We start from the raw sequence: 15,949 nt of genomic DNA, 5'->3' as shown, positions 1-15,949 counted from the left end.
CTTCTAGCACACTTGTTCTAATCCTTAGCCTTTCTGAGCAGAGTGACTGTCAGCTCTGCATTGTGCGGTGGCTTTTTATAACACGGACAATGGTCCATTATTAACAACAGACATTCTCCCTTGTGACCTTCTAAGTTGAGTTTCAAATGAGGCCAGCCCCTGCACTTTTCATTCAAAAACAATTTGATTCTTTCTAGTCAAAACTTTTTAAATAACCAGCTCTTGACTCATGTGCAATAACGTGCTTCTGGGAATTCAGCCCCACAGGAATCTTGATGTAACGCTTTTTGTTTCTCTTTGCACATCTGCAGTCATGGTAGAAGCTCTTCCTCGATGAGAATGGTCATTGTAGCTTTCATTATCGAAACCAAACTTGGGTTCCTGTGGGCGCAGAGCACTGGAGTAAAGGAGTTTGCAAAAATGGATAAATGAATCCTAACTGCTCTGGCTTTCCCAAGGAGTTACACTGGATCCCAGTCTGGCAACGGGTGATGTATCTGGATCCCATCTGCCTACTGGGCAAACATCCTGTAAATGTTTCTTCCCGCACATGCCTGTTTGACTAACACATGTTAAAATCAGCACGTTGGTTTCCCAGACGCTGCCTTCCTACAAAAGGCCCTGTAGGGTTCAGTGTCTGCTCCAGTACAAGTCAGACAGGTTCCAGAGCGCATTTCACCTTCTTGCCTGCAGCATTTTGAGCTCTGGGGTTCACTGCTTGTTTGGCCATAATCCACTTTTGTTTCTGAAAGAGGAAGGGGCTGAAGTTTTGAGATGACCTGGTAACACTGAAAATGGGAATCTGCTCTGCTGACAATAGAGAAGCTCTTGGTTTCTTTGTGAGACATGATAGTGGGTGAACAAATACCCGGTACACAGACATTTCACAATGGGCTCTTCGGTCTGCCAGAGAAAGGTCTAACTCCACCCATGGCCGGTAGGTGAAGCTAGACAAATTCAGACTGGAAATAAGGAATCAATTCACAGGAGAGCAGTTAATACTGGAACAGTTTATCAAGGGTTGTGGTGAATTCTCTATCGCTGACAATTTTCAAATCAAGGCTTACATTACACAGGAGATCAGACTAGACGATCACAATGGGGTCGTCTGGTTTTAAAATCTGTGAAAGGACAGTGATCCCAGCGCCATATTATTATCAATACATACTCTGCTGTGTGATTAGGAAAATGAGCCATTAGTGTGGATTAGGTGATGTTTTCCCCCGTGTAGGACTGCTGGCCACTGGAAAGTTACGTTGGCATAGCTGTGTCTCTCCGAGGTGTGAAAAATCCACATCCCTGCGAGACGTAGTCACGCCAACCTAACCAAGCTGTATGCAGCGCTAGGTGGAACCGTCAGCGACCAGAGAACCCTGCCCATCGTGATAGTAGGTGGCTGCACCAAAGCACTGGCTGTGCCACTGTATCGAGTGTAGAGCTAGCAAAGACTTTGTGAACAAGGGGATGGTATAATGCAGTCAGAGGGAAAGGCGTTGTAGGGGAGAGAAGGTGTGGTTCCTGTTCACTGTCGCTGTCTCAGGGCTGCACTACATTCGCATTGCTATGCTCCAGGAATAGAGAAGAAAAGTTGTTCCCCGCCCTGGCACACCTTCTGTTTCTGTCCCCTTAGGACTGCTTTCCACAGCAATGATTCAGAGCATGCCGTCAGCTACACGGCAAAGAAGTCCTACAGCCGGAGAGCCGTCGAACTGACGTGTAAGCTCTGATTGACTCCGTTGTAAGGGCTGTTGTGGAGAGGGCGGTGGACTATGTGGGGATTTGGGCAGATGGCTGACTGAAACATGAACCCAGGGAAGGAACCTGTGTGTGTGCGCATGCACCCAAATGAGGCATCGATTAACGTCAAGGGGCCTGAGCCTGGCCCCGCTGGAGCCTCCTTGTGCTGGTCCAATCCACAAAATAGTCACAAAAATGGTGCAACTGGCTCCCTGGGGATTCTCCTGCCCCCTTGAGGCTCCCCCACTCCAGCACGCACTGGGGCTGGACCAGGCCCACACAGAGGGGTTGAGCGCCTTCACATGCCATGGGCCTCAATGGGAGCTGGAGGCTGGTATGTTGGGGGGCAGCTTGTCCCTGGAATGCTGTGGAGAAAGCAATTCTACCCTCGCCCACAGGCACCAGGACAGGATTTAGCCCTGAAGGTGCCTCTGATGTTTTGTCCACCTGTGGCAACCGTCCCGGGTTTGCAGCACCCAGAGCACGTGCTGAGCTCCCCAGCTCACCCAAGGGCCTCTCTTGCAGTGGCCAGCCTGGGTGTCAGTGAGGAGCTGCAGCAGAAACTCCAGGACGTGGTGATTGACAGAGATTCCCTCGCCCTGGGGAAGATTCTGGGAGAGGGTGAGTGGTGCTAAATGTCCGGAGCGCCGTGGGGTGTTGGGGAGGGCTTGGACGCAGTGCTGAATCTACATGGCGTTAGCTGACACCGTTGCCTCTGCCCATGTGCAGGTTTCCCTGCATCCTCCCAAGACCCAGTGCCTGGTGGGGAGGCAGTGTGACCAAGAGGAGAAGGCACTGAGCTGAGACTCACAAGACCTGGGTTGTCTTCTTGACTCTGCCGCTGACTCTGGGCAAATCCCTTTACGGCTCCGTGCCTCAGTTTCCCCTCCCACCCTTGTCTAAGTTGTGGGCTCTTTGGAGCAGGGACAGCCTTTCGCTGTGTGTCTATTGGGCACCCAACACAAAGGGCCCGGATCTCTAGGACTGTTGTAGTAGACGGAAGAATGTTGAGGGCCAGTGTGTGCTCAGAAACAGCTTGGGAAAGGGGGAAGCAGAATGCCTGCCCCAGGCCCTAACTGCACAGGCAGCCGGACTGCTACTACATAGATAGCACACTGCCCTGCCGGGGGAGGATGGCCCCATCTCTTCCCCATCCCCACTGGGATATCCTGTGGGCTGTAGCTGTGCACAGGGGTGTGAAAAGCTCCGTTCCCTCCCCTTGCCAAGCCCCTTGTTATTACCCAGCCCAGCTCTGCCCCAGCCGAGGCCCTGCCACCATCCCCAGCTGCAACGTCCATTACTCTGCTGGGCTGGCAAGTGGCATGCTGCCTGTGTGTGCAGAGCAGAGCTGCAGTCTGACTGGTGCTTAGCCTGTACGTGCTCCATCCCAGTGTGTGATTCCATCATCCCCCTGGGCTGTGGACAGTGTTCGCAGCAGCTGTGGTGTATCCGGCACAATGCGCCATCTTTCCTCTGTGTATGGTATGAGCCATGCACAGCATGGGCCAGATGTGCTCTGCCAGGATTCCTGCTTTGGGTCTCTGTGTGTGTGGCTGGGTGGTGCCAGGGGGCTGTGCACAAGGGAGACTGTTCCTTCTCTCCCGTGGAACAGGAGAATTCGGGTCGGTGATGGAAGGACACCTCAGCCAGCCCAACGGCGCCATGCAGAAAGTCGCCGTGAAAACCATGAAGTGTAAGTAGCGGTGATGGCTGTGAGATCTAGCACTGTTTGCTTTTGTCCCCAGCTCGCCCAAGGGCAGGGACTGGCGCTGCGGGTGAACGCCAGCCCAGCCCAGCCCAGCGCCATGCAGCCGTTAACGTGGTTTGTTCTAGAGACTGCGTTGTCAGGCACGGGATTGTCAGCCATAGCTAAGCAATAGCTGCTTGGATACAGGGCATGTTATGGGGATCAGGGAATAACTAGGATAAGGAGCATCCCCAGAAAAGGGCCCCTGGGGTCAGTGTCAGACGATGGAGCCGAGGTATGGTAAGACCTGGGGGAGACGTTTGAAGTGCAGCGTCACCGCGTGTGTCCTGCCTTTCTAGAGAACAAGGCCCCGTAGCCAGATCAGCCAGTCAGATTGCTGGAAAGCGCCCTCAGCGCTCAGCCCTGAAATCCTGAAAAATGAAAACGAAGGAGAAGGGCCTGTTCTTCTCTCAAGGGGCAGGGAGCTGCTGGATGGGAACGGGGTTTCTTCATACTCTGTTGAGTGGAGAATTTGCTCCCTGTTCTCCAGATTTCATCTAGTTGTTATTGATTGTCTGCATTACTGTGACATCCCCCGTTTCTCTCTCTTGTTTGCTGCGTCAGACAGTTCATCAGAGTGCTTTAGCCCCCAGGCGCTTTGCTTTTCTGCAGAACTTCAGGTTAGTGTTTGCTTCCCACCCTAGGGAAATGTCAAAACCCACCTCTTGCTTGAACTGCTGTGCTTGCAGAGTCTGCCGTGGAAGTGGTGCTGTGGCCATCTCATGAAGCATTTCTGGTGTGTGTTGTGAGCAAGAACGCTGGGAAATGTCATTGTGCTGCTTCTCTTCCCAGGTTTCCTCCCCAGAGCCAACTCCTGGGTTCACGTGTCTTTTATAGGTAAATTGTCCCTCCGCACAGCTCCCCACGTCAACAAAGGGGAGAGCAAACTGCCAGCATTTTTATAAGCAGTGCCATAAACTAACGTAAACATGGCTGTGTGCCATGAGATTTACAGTAGGTGTCGCACACAGCCCTGGGAGAGCACCCCCTGCTGGACACTCACCAGGCTGCTGCATTTGGATCCCGCACTCCAGACCTTTGTGGAGTCGAACTCTTCAGGGACTCATGCCACTTGAAGCTAGAGTTTGCAAAGGTTTCTAAACACACGTACTCTTTGCTTACATAGCACAGAAGATAGATCCAGACAGACCCTATAAACGGTTCCCTGACTCTGTTTCCCACCACCCTAGAGCGCTGTCTGGCTTAGGTCAGTCTGCTAGGAGGTGGGGTTGCCTCCAAGGCACAGAAAAACTGCCAGTCTGTGGGAAGGGGGAGGCAGAGAGTTCCTCTATTCCACTCAGCCCTGGGGAGGGGCTTGGCTCATGGAAAGTCACACAAGAGTTGAAGAGATTCAAGGGCGGGGCTAATTTGCTGCTTCCAAATTAGTGGGCGTCTGCTCCAGCATGCTGCATGCATTCGAAACAGGACCAGGGTGCCAAATGGACCCTTGGGCGGCCGCAGTGCACGTTGAGCTGTGACATGCGTGGCCCCAGAGTTACCGGATTGCTGCACACATTGCCACCCATGTACGTAGCCAGAAATACCCAGCAGCTGCAAAAAACCTGGCAAACAATGTCTTTGGACCGGCAACTGACAAGGCGGTAGAAAAACCAGCCAGGCGGCAACCCCATCAGGAAGTCCAGGATTTTCCTCTTGGTTATGGAGTTTCGCTCCCTCTACTGTGCGGCCAGCTTTCTTCTCCCTCGGCTGGTCCTGTAGTTAAATCAAGACCACCACACACGCTCCCACTATGAAAGCATGCCCCCTCCCCTGTACACCTTCCCTGTGTGTCTCTGAGTTCGCTGAGTTTCCCAGTTCCTCAGCCTGGGTGTTTTGAAAAGGCTGCCCCAACACCGAGTTTCTTTCTTCTGCTGTTTTGGAGATTTTCCACTCTCTTGATTTTCGCCTCCTGCAGACAACTGGGAGAAAAGCAGCTTCTCCCAGCCTTCAACCATCTGTCTGGGTCAACATGCCCTTAATGATGGGCTCAGGTGGGGGAGGGAATACATTTGCTGGACCACCTTCAGCTGGGGAGGAAGACAAGTTTTCAAGCTACACAGAGCTCTTCTTCAGCTTGTCTTCTGACCCGAAGAGCTGTGTGTAAGCTTGAAGGCTTGCCTCCTTCACCAGCAGAAGCTGGTCCTGTAAAAGGTTTTACGTCCCCTGCCACTTCTCTCTCAGTTGTACGTGGACAGCTTCCCCAAGTGGCTGGAGTAGACCAGGTGAGACAGAACGTGGATCAGCGTCGCACAGCAGCAGGGTTGGGAAAACCAGGCAGAGTTTAGAAGAGAAAATGTCTGCCTGGGCTCACTCTGCGGCACCTGTAGATAAACCGAGCACCCCTCAGACACCCCAGGCAGGAGTTGTACCCAGGCCTAGAGTGATGCTACAGGTGACCCAGGAAGTGTAATAGACAAGGTGCCCAGAGATCACATAGACCTTCATATCCGGGCCTGGGCCCGGATCTCTTCTGCTGAAGATCAGGGTAGCCAAGGCACTGCTGCACTCAGCTGGTGCACTGAGACAGCCTACACCATGTGATCTGTAGGAAGCAGGCAGTGCACGTACCCACCCAACCATGTGAGCGCTGGGCGCAATATTCCCTGCGTGCTTCTGAACCCTGAACCAAAGTACCCCTGTCCTCTTCCATCAGCCTCCCGCTGCTCTGACTGCTACCCAGGAATGAAATGAAAGCCATGCAAAGCCCACGCTCGCTGCAGCAGACATCCAGATGCAGGCCTGCTACCCATCTCTTGCTTTCAGTCTGGTAATATCGTTCCTTTCTCCCTCCGCCTAGGTGGGGGCTTTTCTGACAACTACCCAGAGTAGGAAGTCCTGGCAATAAGACCCATCACAACAGAAATGATTTAGGGAGTTGAATCTTTTTTGTTGTAAGTGATCTCCCTTTTCTGGTGTTTTCAGTGGAAGACTTTTCCCAGCGAGAGATCGAAGAGTTCCTCAGCGAAGCAGCGTGCATGAAGGACTTCGATCACCCAAACGTCATCAGACTCCTAGGTACGTGGACAGCCCCCGGAGGGAGGTCACTTTTCCATCACTAGGGAATTTTGCCATTAGCAAAAGCATAGGGTGATGCTCCTCTCCAATCCGCATTGCCCATCTGTTTCCAATACTTGGTTCTCCCGACATGCCCAGGTTTCTGACTAGTGCATGTTATATTTGACAGCGCGTCTACATTCCAGCAGAACGCGGCAGTCCAGGTCAGAGGACGATTGCCTGTATGGAAAGAACTGGAATCGGGGCTTGGTGGTGGCAGCTAGGGAGCAGTTCTGGGTTGGTGCTGTGTATTGCACCTTTACCTTTCCAGGCCTCTGCTCTCGGCAGCAGCCACTCTGCAGCTCAGGGCCTATGCTGTGTGGGGTAACACTGGGCTCGCATACGGAAACGTGGCTTGTGCTCTTTCCATCAGACTGACCATCAGTGACCGCTACTTGCATCTGGGTATGCCCAGCACAGGAACACCAGGGTAGTGGAGCTGGGATCTGCCAGTCCAGCTTTGCCAGAGCCCCCACACACATCCTGTCCGACGTTCCCCTGTGCCCAGTGACGGTGGCAGGCAGGAGTGGGTATTGAAGAGCCAGCTACATTAGCTGTATGGGACTCTCAGATTCCCCAGGCAAGGGCAAGCCCCAGCTTTCTCATCGAGCCCTCCTAGGACTCAGCTCCAGGATGGGCGTCAGTCTATGCAATGGCCTGGCCTGGTGTGCGATACTCACCTTCCGTTCATTCCAGGTGTGTGCATAGAACTGAGCTCCCGGCAGGTCCCGAAACCCATGGTGGTTCTCCCGTTCATGAAATACGGCGACCTGCACAGCTTCCTGCTGCGCTCACGGTTTGAAACAGGCACCCGGGTAAGGAACTCAGCCGCTGCAAAGCACTGGCGCGCTTAACCGACAAGGGTGGTAGGAGGAGCTGCTGCCAGGTTGTATTCAGCATTTAATTATCAACCCAGAGCCAGATCTCCCGGGTCCACAAAAAAGCTCTGGCTTTATTTTTCTGAAACGTAAAAAGGAGATGGTCCTTCTTGTCTCTGAAAAACACCAGGGAAGAAATCCCATCCCCGCTGAAATCAGCGGGAGTTTTGCCATTCACTTCATAGGGGCCAGAACTTCATCCTGGAGAGAAAGACGGCAAAGTGTTTTTACTGTCCCTTCATACGGCTGAGAAACTGAAGCACGCAGCAATTGAGTGACTTGGCCAATGGAATGTCTGAGCTTTTCATGATTTATGAAAAATAAAATCAAGCTGCACTTCTCCATAAGAAACCCCGCAAAGGGAGGGGGGATAACAAACATCCACCATTAATGCAACACGGTTGCATTGGCTCTTAGCTCTTCAGCCTCTGGGCTGCCCTTTCCACTATTCCCAACACTACCAAATAGAAGAGGAGTGTTTTGCGGTCACGTTGCCTAAGTGGGAATGCCTGCCCCAGGCCCTCCGTGTCTGGCTCCCTGAGAACCAGCTCGTGAGGTGCTGCCATGGTGTAAAGCTCAGAGACATGTCTGTTTCTGAAAAAGGAAATTCCTGTTTAAATCTTTATCTCTAAAATCCATTAGATGCTGATGAACCAATGAGAGAAATGCCTTCGAGAGAAGGGAACTGATGCCCCAAGTGTCACTGAAGGCTATTTTGATGATAAGATTAGTCTAAGCGCATAAGAATGCAAAAAATAGTCTGTGAGGTGCTTGTGAGGTTGTCCCATCCCCTCAGCAAGAAGGCCCTGATCCTGCCCCACTGCAGTCAGTGGGAGCTTTGCATTGGGCTTCAGTGAGTGTAACTTCAAGCCCCATACGAGGGAAAGCATGAGAGATCCACCTCCCAAAAGCTTTGTTAATGCCGCATTCAGCGCACAGACACCCCTGGTCTCTGGGGTCACGTTGCAGGGTTGGGGACGGTAGTTTGGTTTTCATTCAACAGAAAGCCAGCAGTGGCATTTCGTTTTGCTGCAGTAGTGATTGTGGTAGCCTGGTAGATAATGCTTCCCATTGTTCCTAAGCTACCATGCCTGGCACAGATTGTTTCCGTATGCTCCTAACTAAATAGATCCTGTTGTTTTGGTGAGTTAACCCCCTGTGGAGCACCAGTAAGGCGCCACACAAAGCTGAGAACCTTGCAGCTGTGAGCAAGTGGAGTTGCTTGTGTTGTTCCTATTGGGCAGTGTGGAAATTGTTTCATTTACTCCTTGTATCTTATAAAGAAGAGCTCTGACACTAAACTGATACGATTTACCAGCCCCCCCCCCCCCCCCCGAACAATGAAGTATGAAGTATTTCAGCGCTCCCACCGCAAAGAGGTCTGCCTGGGCTGTGAACCACGGGAAAGCTTGCTGGTAGCTTGGCATGTAATTATGCACTGATCAAAGAGAGCCTTGTCCTACTGCGTTTCCCTGGAGCCCTGGCCTGTGAGTGTCTCTGCTGAGGTTTTCAAGTGGCTTTAACTCCTGTTGGGCTACATGGGAGCTGCTGAGGTCCATGTGCAGCAGTGTTTGTCCCGAATGTTCCAGCCTTCACATGCTTCCTGTATGTTCGAACCTCCTCCCTCTCTTCCCAGCACGTGCCACTGCAGACCTTGCTGAAGTTCATGGTCGATATTGCTTTTGGAATGGAGTACCTCAGCACTCGGCAATTTCTGCATCGAGATTTAGCTGCTCGAAACTGCATGTGAGTTTGGTTTCTCTGTTTCATTACAGATAGCCTGTGTAGCGTCTTCGTGCTGTTTCTGCTGCGCTCATGTTAGAAACAAACCTTTCACTTTCCTATCAAATCTCCTCTGTCTTGAGAAACAGCCATGTGAGAACGGCTTATGTTTTAACTCAGAACGTGGTTTGTCAGACTTTCTCTTTCGCTCAGTTTTCACAGGAACGGTAGTAGGCGAAAGAAAGTCCTGTGGCCTGTTCTATGCAGGAGGTCAGACTCGATGATCACAGAGGTCCTATCTGGCCTTAACATCTGTGATGGAGGGTAGGGGGTAGGAATAAGACTTTTGCCAGCTGTTCCACTTTAAATCTTGGCACGTTTACCTTAGTAAGAAATAACTCGGGGCGAAGGGTGCTCAGAGGCCCTGATCCTGAGTAGTGTGAGTAACTTTACACCTGTGAGCAAGTAAACGTAGTCTCGTTTGGCATTCACATTAACATTTTCTTGTAAACACTGACAGGTTACGGGACGACATGACTGTGTGTGTGGCAGACTTTGGCTTGTCGAAGAAGATCTACAGTGGCGATTATTACCGTCAGGGGCGCATTGCTAAAATGCCTGTCAAGTGGATTGCAATCGAGAGCCTGGCTGATCGGGTGTACACGACCAAGAGCGACGTGGTACGTACACCAGGTGCAGGGTCCCCCACCCTAAAGTCAGAACTGCAGTCCATGGTAGAAGTGTGTAATACAGCCAGTCATTGGAAACCTTGAGCACAGCGGGTATTTGTGGGTATTCGTTAGCCCTCTGATTTTCATGTTTGGATTGTTCTAATCAGCCTGTGTTGGTTTGTGAATGTCGCCTGCATTAGCTTTATTTGGTTTTGTATCCTGAAAATGGAAAAGCGAAATAAATGAAAGCATGAGGTTTGCGAGTAAACACAGCCACACTGATGAGTGGTGCACTGATCTCTCTTTGCTTGTAAAGGCTCCTGAAATAGGTGTATTGAGTGAGCCACTGAGCTGTTGTAGGACATTGCATGTTATTTCCAGCTTGGGAACATATTCACGCTATGCATATAATTATCCACATTACGCAAGATCCCATGGGCTTTAGGAAATGACCTTTCCCAGTGAAATGACTCATTCAGGCCTTCTGGAAATGTCACTCTAATAGGCTTTCCCTTTGTTCTGTGTAGTGGGCGTTCGGGGTTACCATGTGGGAGATAGCCACTCGAGGGATGACTCCGTACCCAGGAGTGCAGAACCATGAAATCTATGACTACCTCCTTCACGGTCACAGGCTGAAACAGCCAGAGGACTGCTTGGATGAGCTGTGAGTATTCATGTTGATTCCTGGGTTTTGTACATTCATACATGTGGACTCACTTTAGTCACAGGAACATGTTTGTGCTTGTCAATCTCAGCTGTTTCAATAACACACAGACTGTCAGCATTTACCCTCGCTCAGCTGCAGAGTCCTCGCTGCGTGTCGTTCGTCACTCTCTTCCCATGTTTTTGCGGCTCACTTTAGCTAAATGGACACAGCAGCTAACAACTGTCGTAGATGTGTGGCTTAGTTTTCAAACGTGAACTTGGCTGAAACTTGGGGAATAAAAAGCTCTGGCTGACAGCTTATTGACAAAAATTACTTCCATCCGTTTCTCCTTTACAGAATGGCAAAAGAAACATTTGGGGCCAGATTTTCAGCCATTGTAAATTGAGGTAGAGCCACTGATTTCAGTGGACTTGCACTGATTCACACCAGCTAAAGGCCAGAGCCTGTTGTCTCCAGTGGTGCAGCACGGATTCACAGCAGCTGAGGATCCAGCTCTCTGTTTTTAGGGTTTCTGATGATTTCGGTGTCAACCTCAGACAAAAATGTTTAAAAATTGCAAGCCATGAGCCTTTAATTGCGCCTGGGTTTAGTGAACAGTGGCTGTAGAGGGACACGAGGAATGTATTCTAAATGAATGTAGAGTTAATCGGCATGTCCAGTCAGTCTATAACTTCATTCTCTTACAATTTTGCTTTGGCTTGGGGTTGTTCTGGCTGCTAAGTACCCCAGGCTGGAGTTGCCAAGAACTTTGTAAAGCCTGGTCTGGGGATGTGCACTTGGAGTCTGGCTCAGCTGCAGGGCTTCCCTCACATTCCGGAATGAGCTGCCCCTGGAGGGATCTTCAGGGGGTGTTAGGTGATATTGTTCATGTGCAAAATCCTCTTGCTGTAAAAGGAAACGTGAATCATAAGGGGCCAGCTCTGCTCTCCAGCTCTTGTGCACAACTCCACTGAGGCCCAAAGAGATGTTCAGCATGGGCCCTTCTGTCCTTAACGTCTGTAAATCTGTGGCGAAGAGACATTACAATGTGGGTGAGATCTGAAGGCGTTTTAAATGTCTGGGTAGCTCACAGAGGGTTTGTATTAAACGTTGGCTGAGCTACAGGAGTCTCTGAGGAAATCTTATGTGCAGTCACCGCTCAAAATGTTTAAAAACCCCCAGGCCAAGGGGAAGCCATGTCAATAAACAGGCCTCTGGAAGTTACATAATAGCAGTCCCTAAAAGGGACACGCTCAAAGCTACTAGCCAAAAGCCCCGACCTCGCTAAACAGGTATTCCCTTGGCAAAGGTCTCTCCTGCACTTTCCCCTTCTCTGTGCTGCTGCAGATTATTTTTTCCACCGATTGGTAGAGAAAACAAGCCCATCTGTGAACTGTGCCTGGCACACAACCAGGGCCTGTTCTCAAGCTCTGGGTCTGGGTGCACAGGCTTGTTTGGATTTAGTAAATCGGACCGTTTCCCCACTGCTTTCAGTGCAGTTGTAACAATTGTTTGACAAAAGAGCTGCATGGAAAGTGAGACTGCTGCCAGGTTATTGCATCATGGCATGAATTCAAGCCCTGAAGTCGTGGTTTTGTGAGTATGCTATTTTAAATGCCCTTCCCTGAAGCAAGTCAGGAATAAACCATTGATTTGGTTCAACCTCTTAGATGGCGAAGGAGGGTGCATGTCCAAGGATTAATGGTTTTAATGTGTCAGTGTTAATTTCCAATTATACCCTCCAGCGTATGCAAAAGGAACCTGCTGCACTGTTTCTCATCAGGAGCAGATCCGGCAAAGTGCTGCGTGCCCTCGACTCCCAAAGACCAGTTTGCCTGTAGCTTGGCCTGGATCGCCACATTCTCACTTGTGGCATCCAGCAGCACCATTTTTAGTATTATATTTGGGGCACTGAGGTCAGTAAGCGTCAAGTCTTGAAAGATACAATATCTTCCACTGTTGTTTGCAGCCTTGCTGCTGTCATGTCGGTCCCAGGATATGAGAGGGGTGAGGTGGGTTAGGGTTACCTCACCCAGCAGGTCTTAAAAGAAACAAACATCAACTAATGATACAGAAATCCATGTAATTGGGCCCCTGAGTGTAGTTGTCTATAAAATGGAGAGAGAGAGAAGGTGGGTGAGGTGATATCTTTTACTGGACCAACGTTTGCTGAGGCACAAGCTTCTGAGCTACGCAGAGGTCATCTTCAGGTCTGGGGAAGGCAGGGGAGTGATTGAGCTAAATAGAGACGGGGGCAGATTGTTAAGCAGAAGGGGTAACGCACAGCGACCGCAGTCATTTGAAAGGAAGTGGGCAGTTGGGGGTTAGATTGTTGTGCCTAAAGGCTTTGAGCTGGACAGTGTTGGCAGTGTTGTAGCTGTGTTGGGCCCAGGAAATGAGAGAGGGTGTATCTCAAAAGCTTGTCTCTCACCAACCTCGCCCACATTGTCTCTCTCAAATTTAGAGGCAGCCTGGAAAGTTGTTGATTTTTTTAAAGGAAACTTTAGGTCGTTTGCAGCTGACCACTGAGAGAAACGAGGGTTGATTAACACACTCTCCACATTCAAGTTTATACCAAAAGAGTGAAGATAAATCTGCAGCGCATCAGATGACCATAAAGCAGCAGAAAAAGCTGAGCTCTGCTTCTAGGAGCAGAGGCATATCTGTGTTTTCAGAAAGACCTCGCTCTAAGGTCCTGCCATAAGGCACTAGCCAGCAGTGTGCCGTCACTGTAATGTCCCAGGTTCAGATCCCTCTGCCAGCCCAAAGGGGTCAGTTTCGGTTGCACCCCAGTGCCAGAGTTATCTTTTTGTTTTACAGAAGGGGAAAACTGAGCTATAGAAGGGTTACAAGTCACCGGGTCAAGGCCACCCAGTGAGTTTGTGTCAGAGCTGGGATTAGAACTTCACAATTCCTGTTTCCCAGGGTTGGGCTTAGTCTCCTAGACTATTCTGCTTTTCCTACTGCTGTCAACTTCTGTGACTGACTGTACTCCAGTGGCCAGTCAGTGATTTCTCTGTGATCCCTGGGTGAGCAACAGAGCTCATAGCAATAGCGAATGTGACAACAGCAGCCTTTTGTTTCCAACCCAGAGTCAGCTTTTGTTGGTCACTGTAGATGTTGGCATCTGAAAGTCTACGCTGGCCTGTCACTCTGAGGTAGAAGAGTTTATCTAGATTCCTCCTCAAAACACTTTACTCAGAGGACATTCCCACCCCCCTCAGGCAACAAATACTCTGCTGCCCCTGGGACTTGAAGCGAAGGTACAGGAGGAGAAGAAAGGAACTCAGATTGCAGGAGAAAGGTCTATTTATAGAAGATGGGCAGGTGCTGGGCAGAGCCCCCTAGTTGAGGTTTACTGTTAAATTATGGAATCAGCCTCTTTGTTGACATGTGAAGAATGCAGCGTCTCTTCCCCCAAGTAACACTATTCGCTGTCGGAATAGTGATGGAATATTCTGAGAATTTACAAGTAAAATAGAGTTAAAATTAATATACAGAGGAAAGGGGTGTATCATCTTGATTCAGATCCTTTTTGTCCTGTATGAGCTCAGCTGAGGCATTTTGTAGCTATACTCCAAAGTTGGTGACTCTGGAGCACACCTTGTCTCTCTCATATTCTGGGACCACAACAATACTGCATAGGCATATAGCAGTCATTTTGGAAGATAAATGGTTAGGAGGAATGGTCATTTTTCTCATTAGTCTTCATAACTGAAAGCCTCTCCTTCAGCAGAGCCAGAAGGCTAAAAGGATGTTCTCTTTCACTCATGGCTGTCCTGTGCGTCGTTCAGCACTGTGTAGTGAACAGTGCAGCTTCCTGAAGATCTCTTCTGTTTCCTTGTGCTTTCAGGTATGAAGTGATGTACTCCTGCTGGAGAGCAGACCCCCATGAGCGACCTGCATTCCCAGAGCTAAAACTCCACCTGGAGAAGCTTTTGGAAAGTTTGCCCAAAGTGAGTAGGTCTGAAGACGTCATTTATATCAACACAAGCTTGCCAGAGGAGAGCGAGGAGCTTACGGAAGAGTCTGAATTCCCTCAGACAGACATGGCTTTCAATCGCAGTTACGTAACTGTATCCCCTTCCCCCAAGCCAGACACCACAGTTGTCACCGCAGAGGTCCATGAAAGCAATCAGCGGGAGGAAAGGTATATTTTAAAGGGGGAGACGGATGAACAGACTGCAAGCTCCCTGACTCTGGAACAGGGGCATGCGCCTCTTCTGCAGGGCACCGTCACCCGGAACGGGGCCACGTGGGGTCCAGCCAGCATGCTGCTGGGCAGCTCGTTAGCAGATGAACTGCTATATGCAGATGACTGTTCTGAGGACTCCGAAGTTCTGCTGTGAAACGAGAACTGGAAAACTGAGCTCTTGTGGGGCCAGACGTTTGCAGTGAATGTTTCACTTGGCGTATTTGTCTCTTACGGAAATAGCATTATAAGGTGACTGGGCCATTCCAGCCATCTAGCGAGTGGCCAAGGCAACACAAACTATCTGAATTTGTACAAATTGCTGTCTCTAGCCATCAACACCAGAGAGTTGGCGGGATTATATTTTAATAAATCACAACCTGTGGAGGGCTATTTTATTTCTTCTTCCATTGCTGTCTTGGAATTGGAGTCTTTCCCCCCACTGCGGCCATTCCCTACATTAGAGCTCAGTGTTAAAACCCTGGTGTTCATGCTCTTCTCTTTTTTATTAAATGACGTAACTGATCGTTCAGTCTTGGGATGTTTCTGCTGTTTAAAAACTGCATGAACTGTCTCCCCCTTCCCTCCCCGGGCTAACAGTGTCACAGCCGTAATTACACTGTCCCCTTATACACAATCAGTCCTGCCTATGGCATAGAGCTGTAGAACTGAGCTCAGAATTTGGTATTTGGAAGGTGACTGGTGACAGGGCTGTATTAACAGGTTACAGTCCTGGTGACGCTGTACGGTGCCGGATCAGCTCACTCGTGTGCCCCCTCGTCTCTTGCACAAGCGCCAGGCGATGCAGGGGCTGCTCCCGCGTACTGTCCCTTGTAGGAGACAGGCCATCATGACGGATGTGACCTGCACTGTCTGAAGAGCTTGTGTGGAGAGCTCATCCCCTGTTTGCAGGTTACTACAGATTCCTAGGAGCCTCCCAAGTACCATGTTCAGTCCCTTCCCGGTGCTCATGCCCTTAGAAACCCCCTGCGCCTCGCCGCACCCCCAGAGCTGCTGGGTCAGAAGCAACAGAGCAGTGCACCGTCGTGGGATGTGATCAGGTGGACATGGAACAGCCTGGCCTACGCATCCTTTGCCCCTCGGAGACAGTCAGTTGATATGTTTCTGGTAGAACCATACTGAGGAACCACCCTGTTGACAACATGAGAACAACTGGGTGGGTTGCTGGGGCAACTGCCGCTGGTATTTTTCATATCTTTTTTTATTTTAGAGCACATGGCTAAAATTTCAAACTTGGAAATCTAGAGTTTGGCTCCTAAATCCATATTCAGGCACCGGAAT

At 50.2% G+C, this 15,949-nt stretch overlaps 1 protein-coding gene across 3 annotated transcripts in view; it reads left to right on the top strand.

Moving 5' to 3' along the window:
* MERTK (MER proto-oncogene, tyrosine kinase) overlaps positions 1-15,173 on the top strand; it is a 61,145-nt gene extending 45,972 nt beyond the window's left edge. For all 3 annotated transcript variants that reach the window (XM_032770564.1, XM_032770563.1, XM_075064540.1), the window contains 9 exons: positions 1,631-1,716; positions 2,263-2,358; positions 3,350-3,430; positions 6,407-6,499; positions 7,235-7,353; positions 9,053-9,162; positions 9,659-9,818; positions 10,337-10,473; positions 14,309-15,173. In XM_032770564.1, coding sequence (XP_032626455.1) covers positions 1,631-1,716; positions 2,263-2,358; positions 3,350-3,430; positions 6,407-6,499; positions 7,235-7,353; positions 9,053-9,162; positions 9,659-9,818; positions 10,337-10,473; positions 14,309-14,804 — 1,378 coding nt within the window. In that variant the 3' untranslated portion in view covers positions 14,805-15,173. The remainder of the gene's footprint in view (positions 1-1,630; positions 1,717-2,262; positions 2,359-3,349; positions 3,431-6,406; positions 6,500-7,234; positions 7,354-9,052; positions 9,163-9,658; positions 9,819-10,336; positions 10,474-14,308) is intronic.
* Positions 15,174-15,949: the final 776 nt, after the last annotated feature.

This window comes from Chelonoidis abingdonii, chromosome 3, assembly GCF_003597395.2.
Source record: "Chelonoidis abingdonii isolate Lonesome George chromosome 3, CheloAbing_2.0, whole genome shotgun sequence".
Taxonomy (NCBI): domain Eukaryota; kingdom Metazoa; phylum Chordata; order Testudines; family Testudinidae; genus Chelonoidis; species Chelonoidis abingdonii.
The sequence above is the reverse complement of the archived record's forward strand: the minus strand, read 5'-3'. Positions and strand labels throughout refer to the sequence as shown.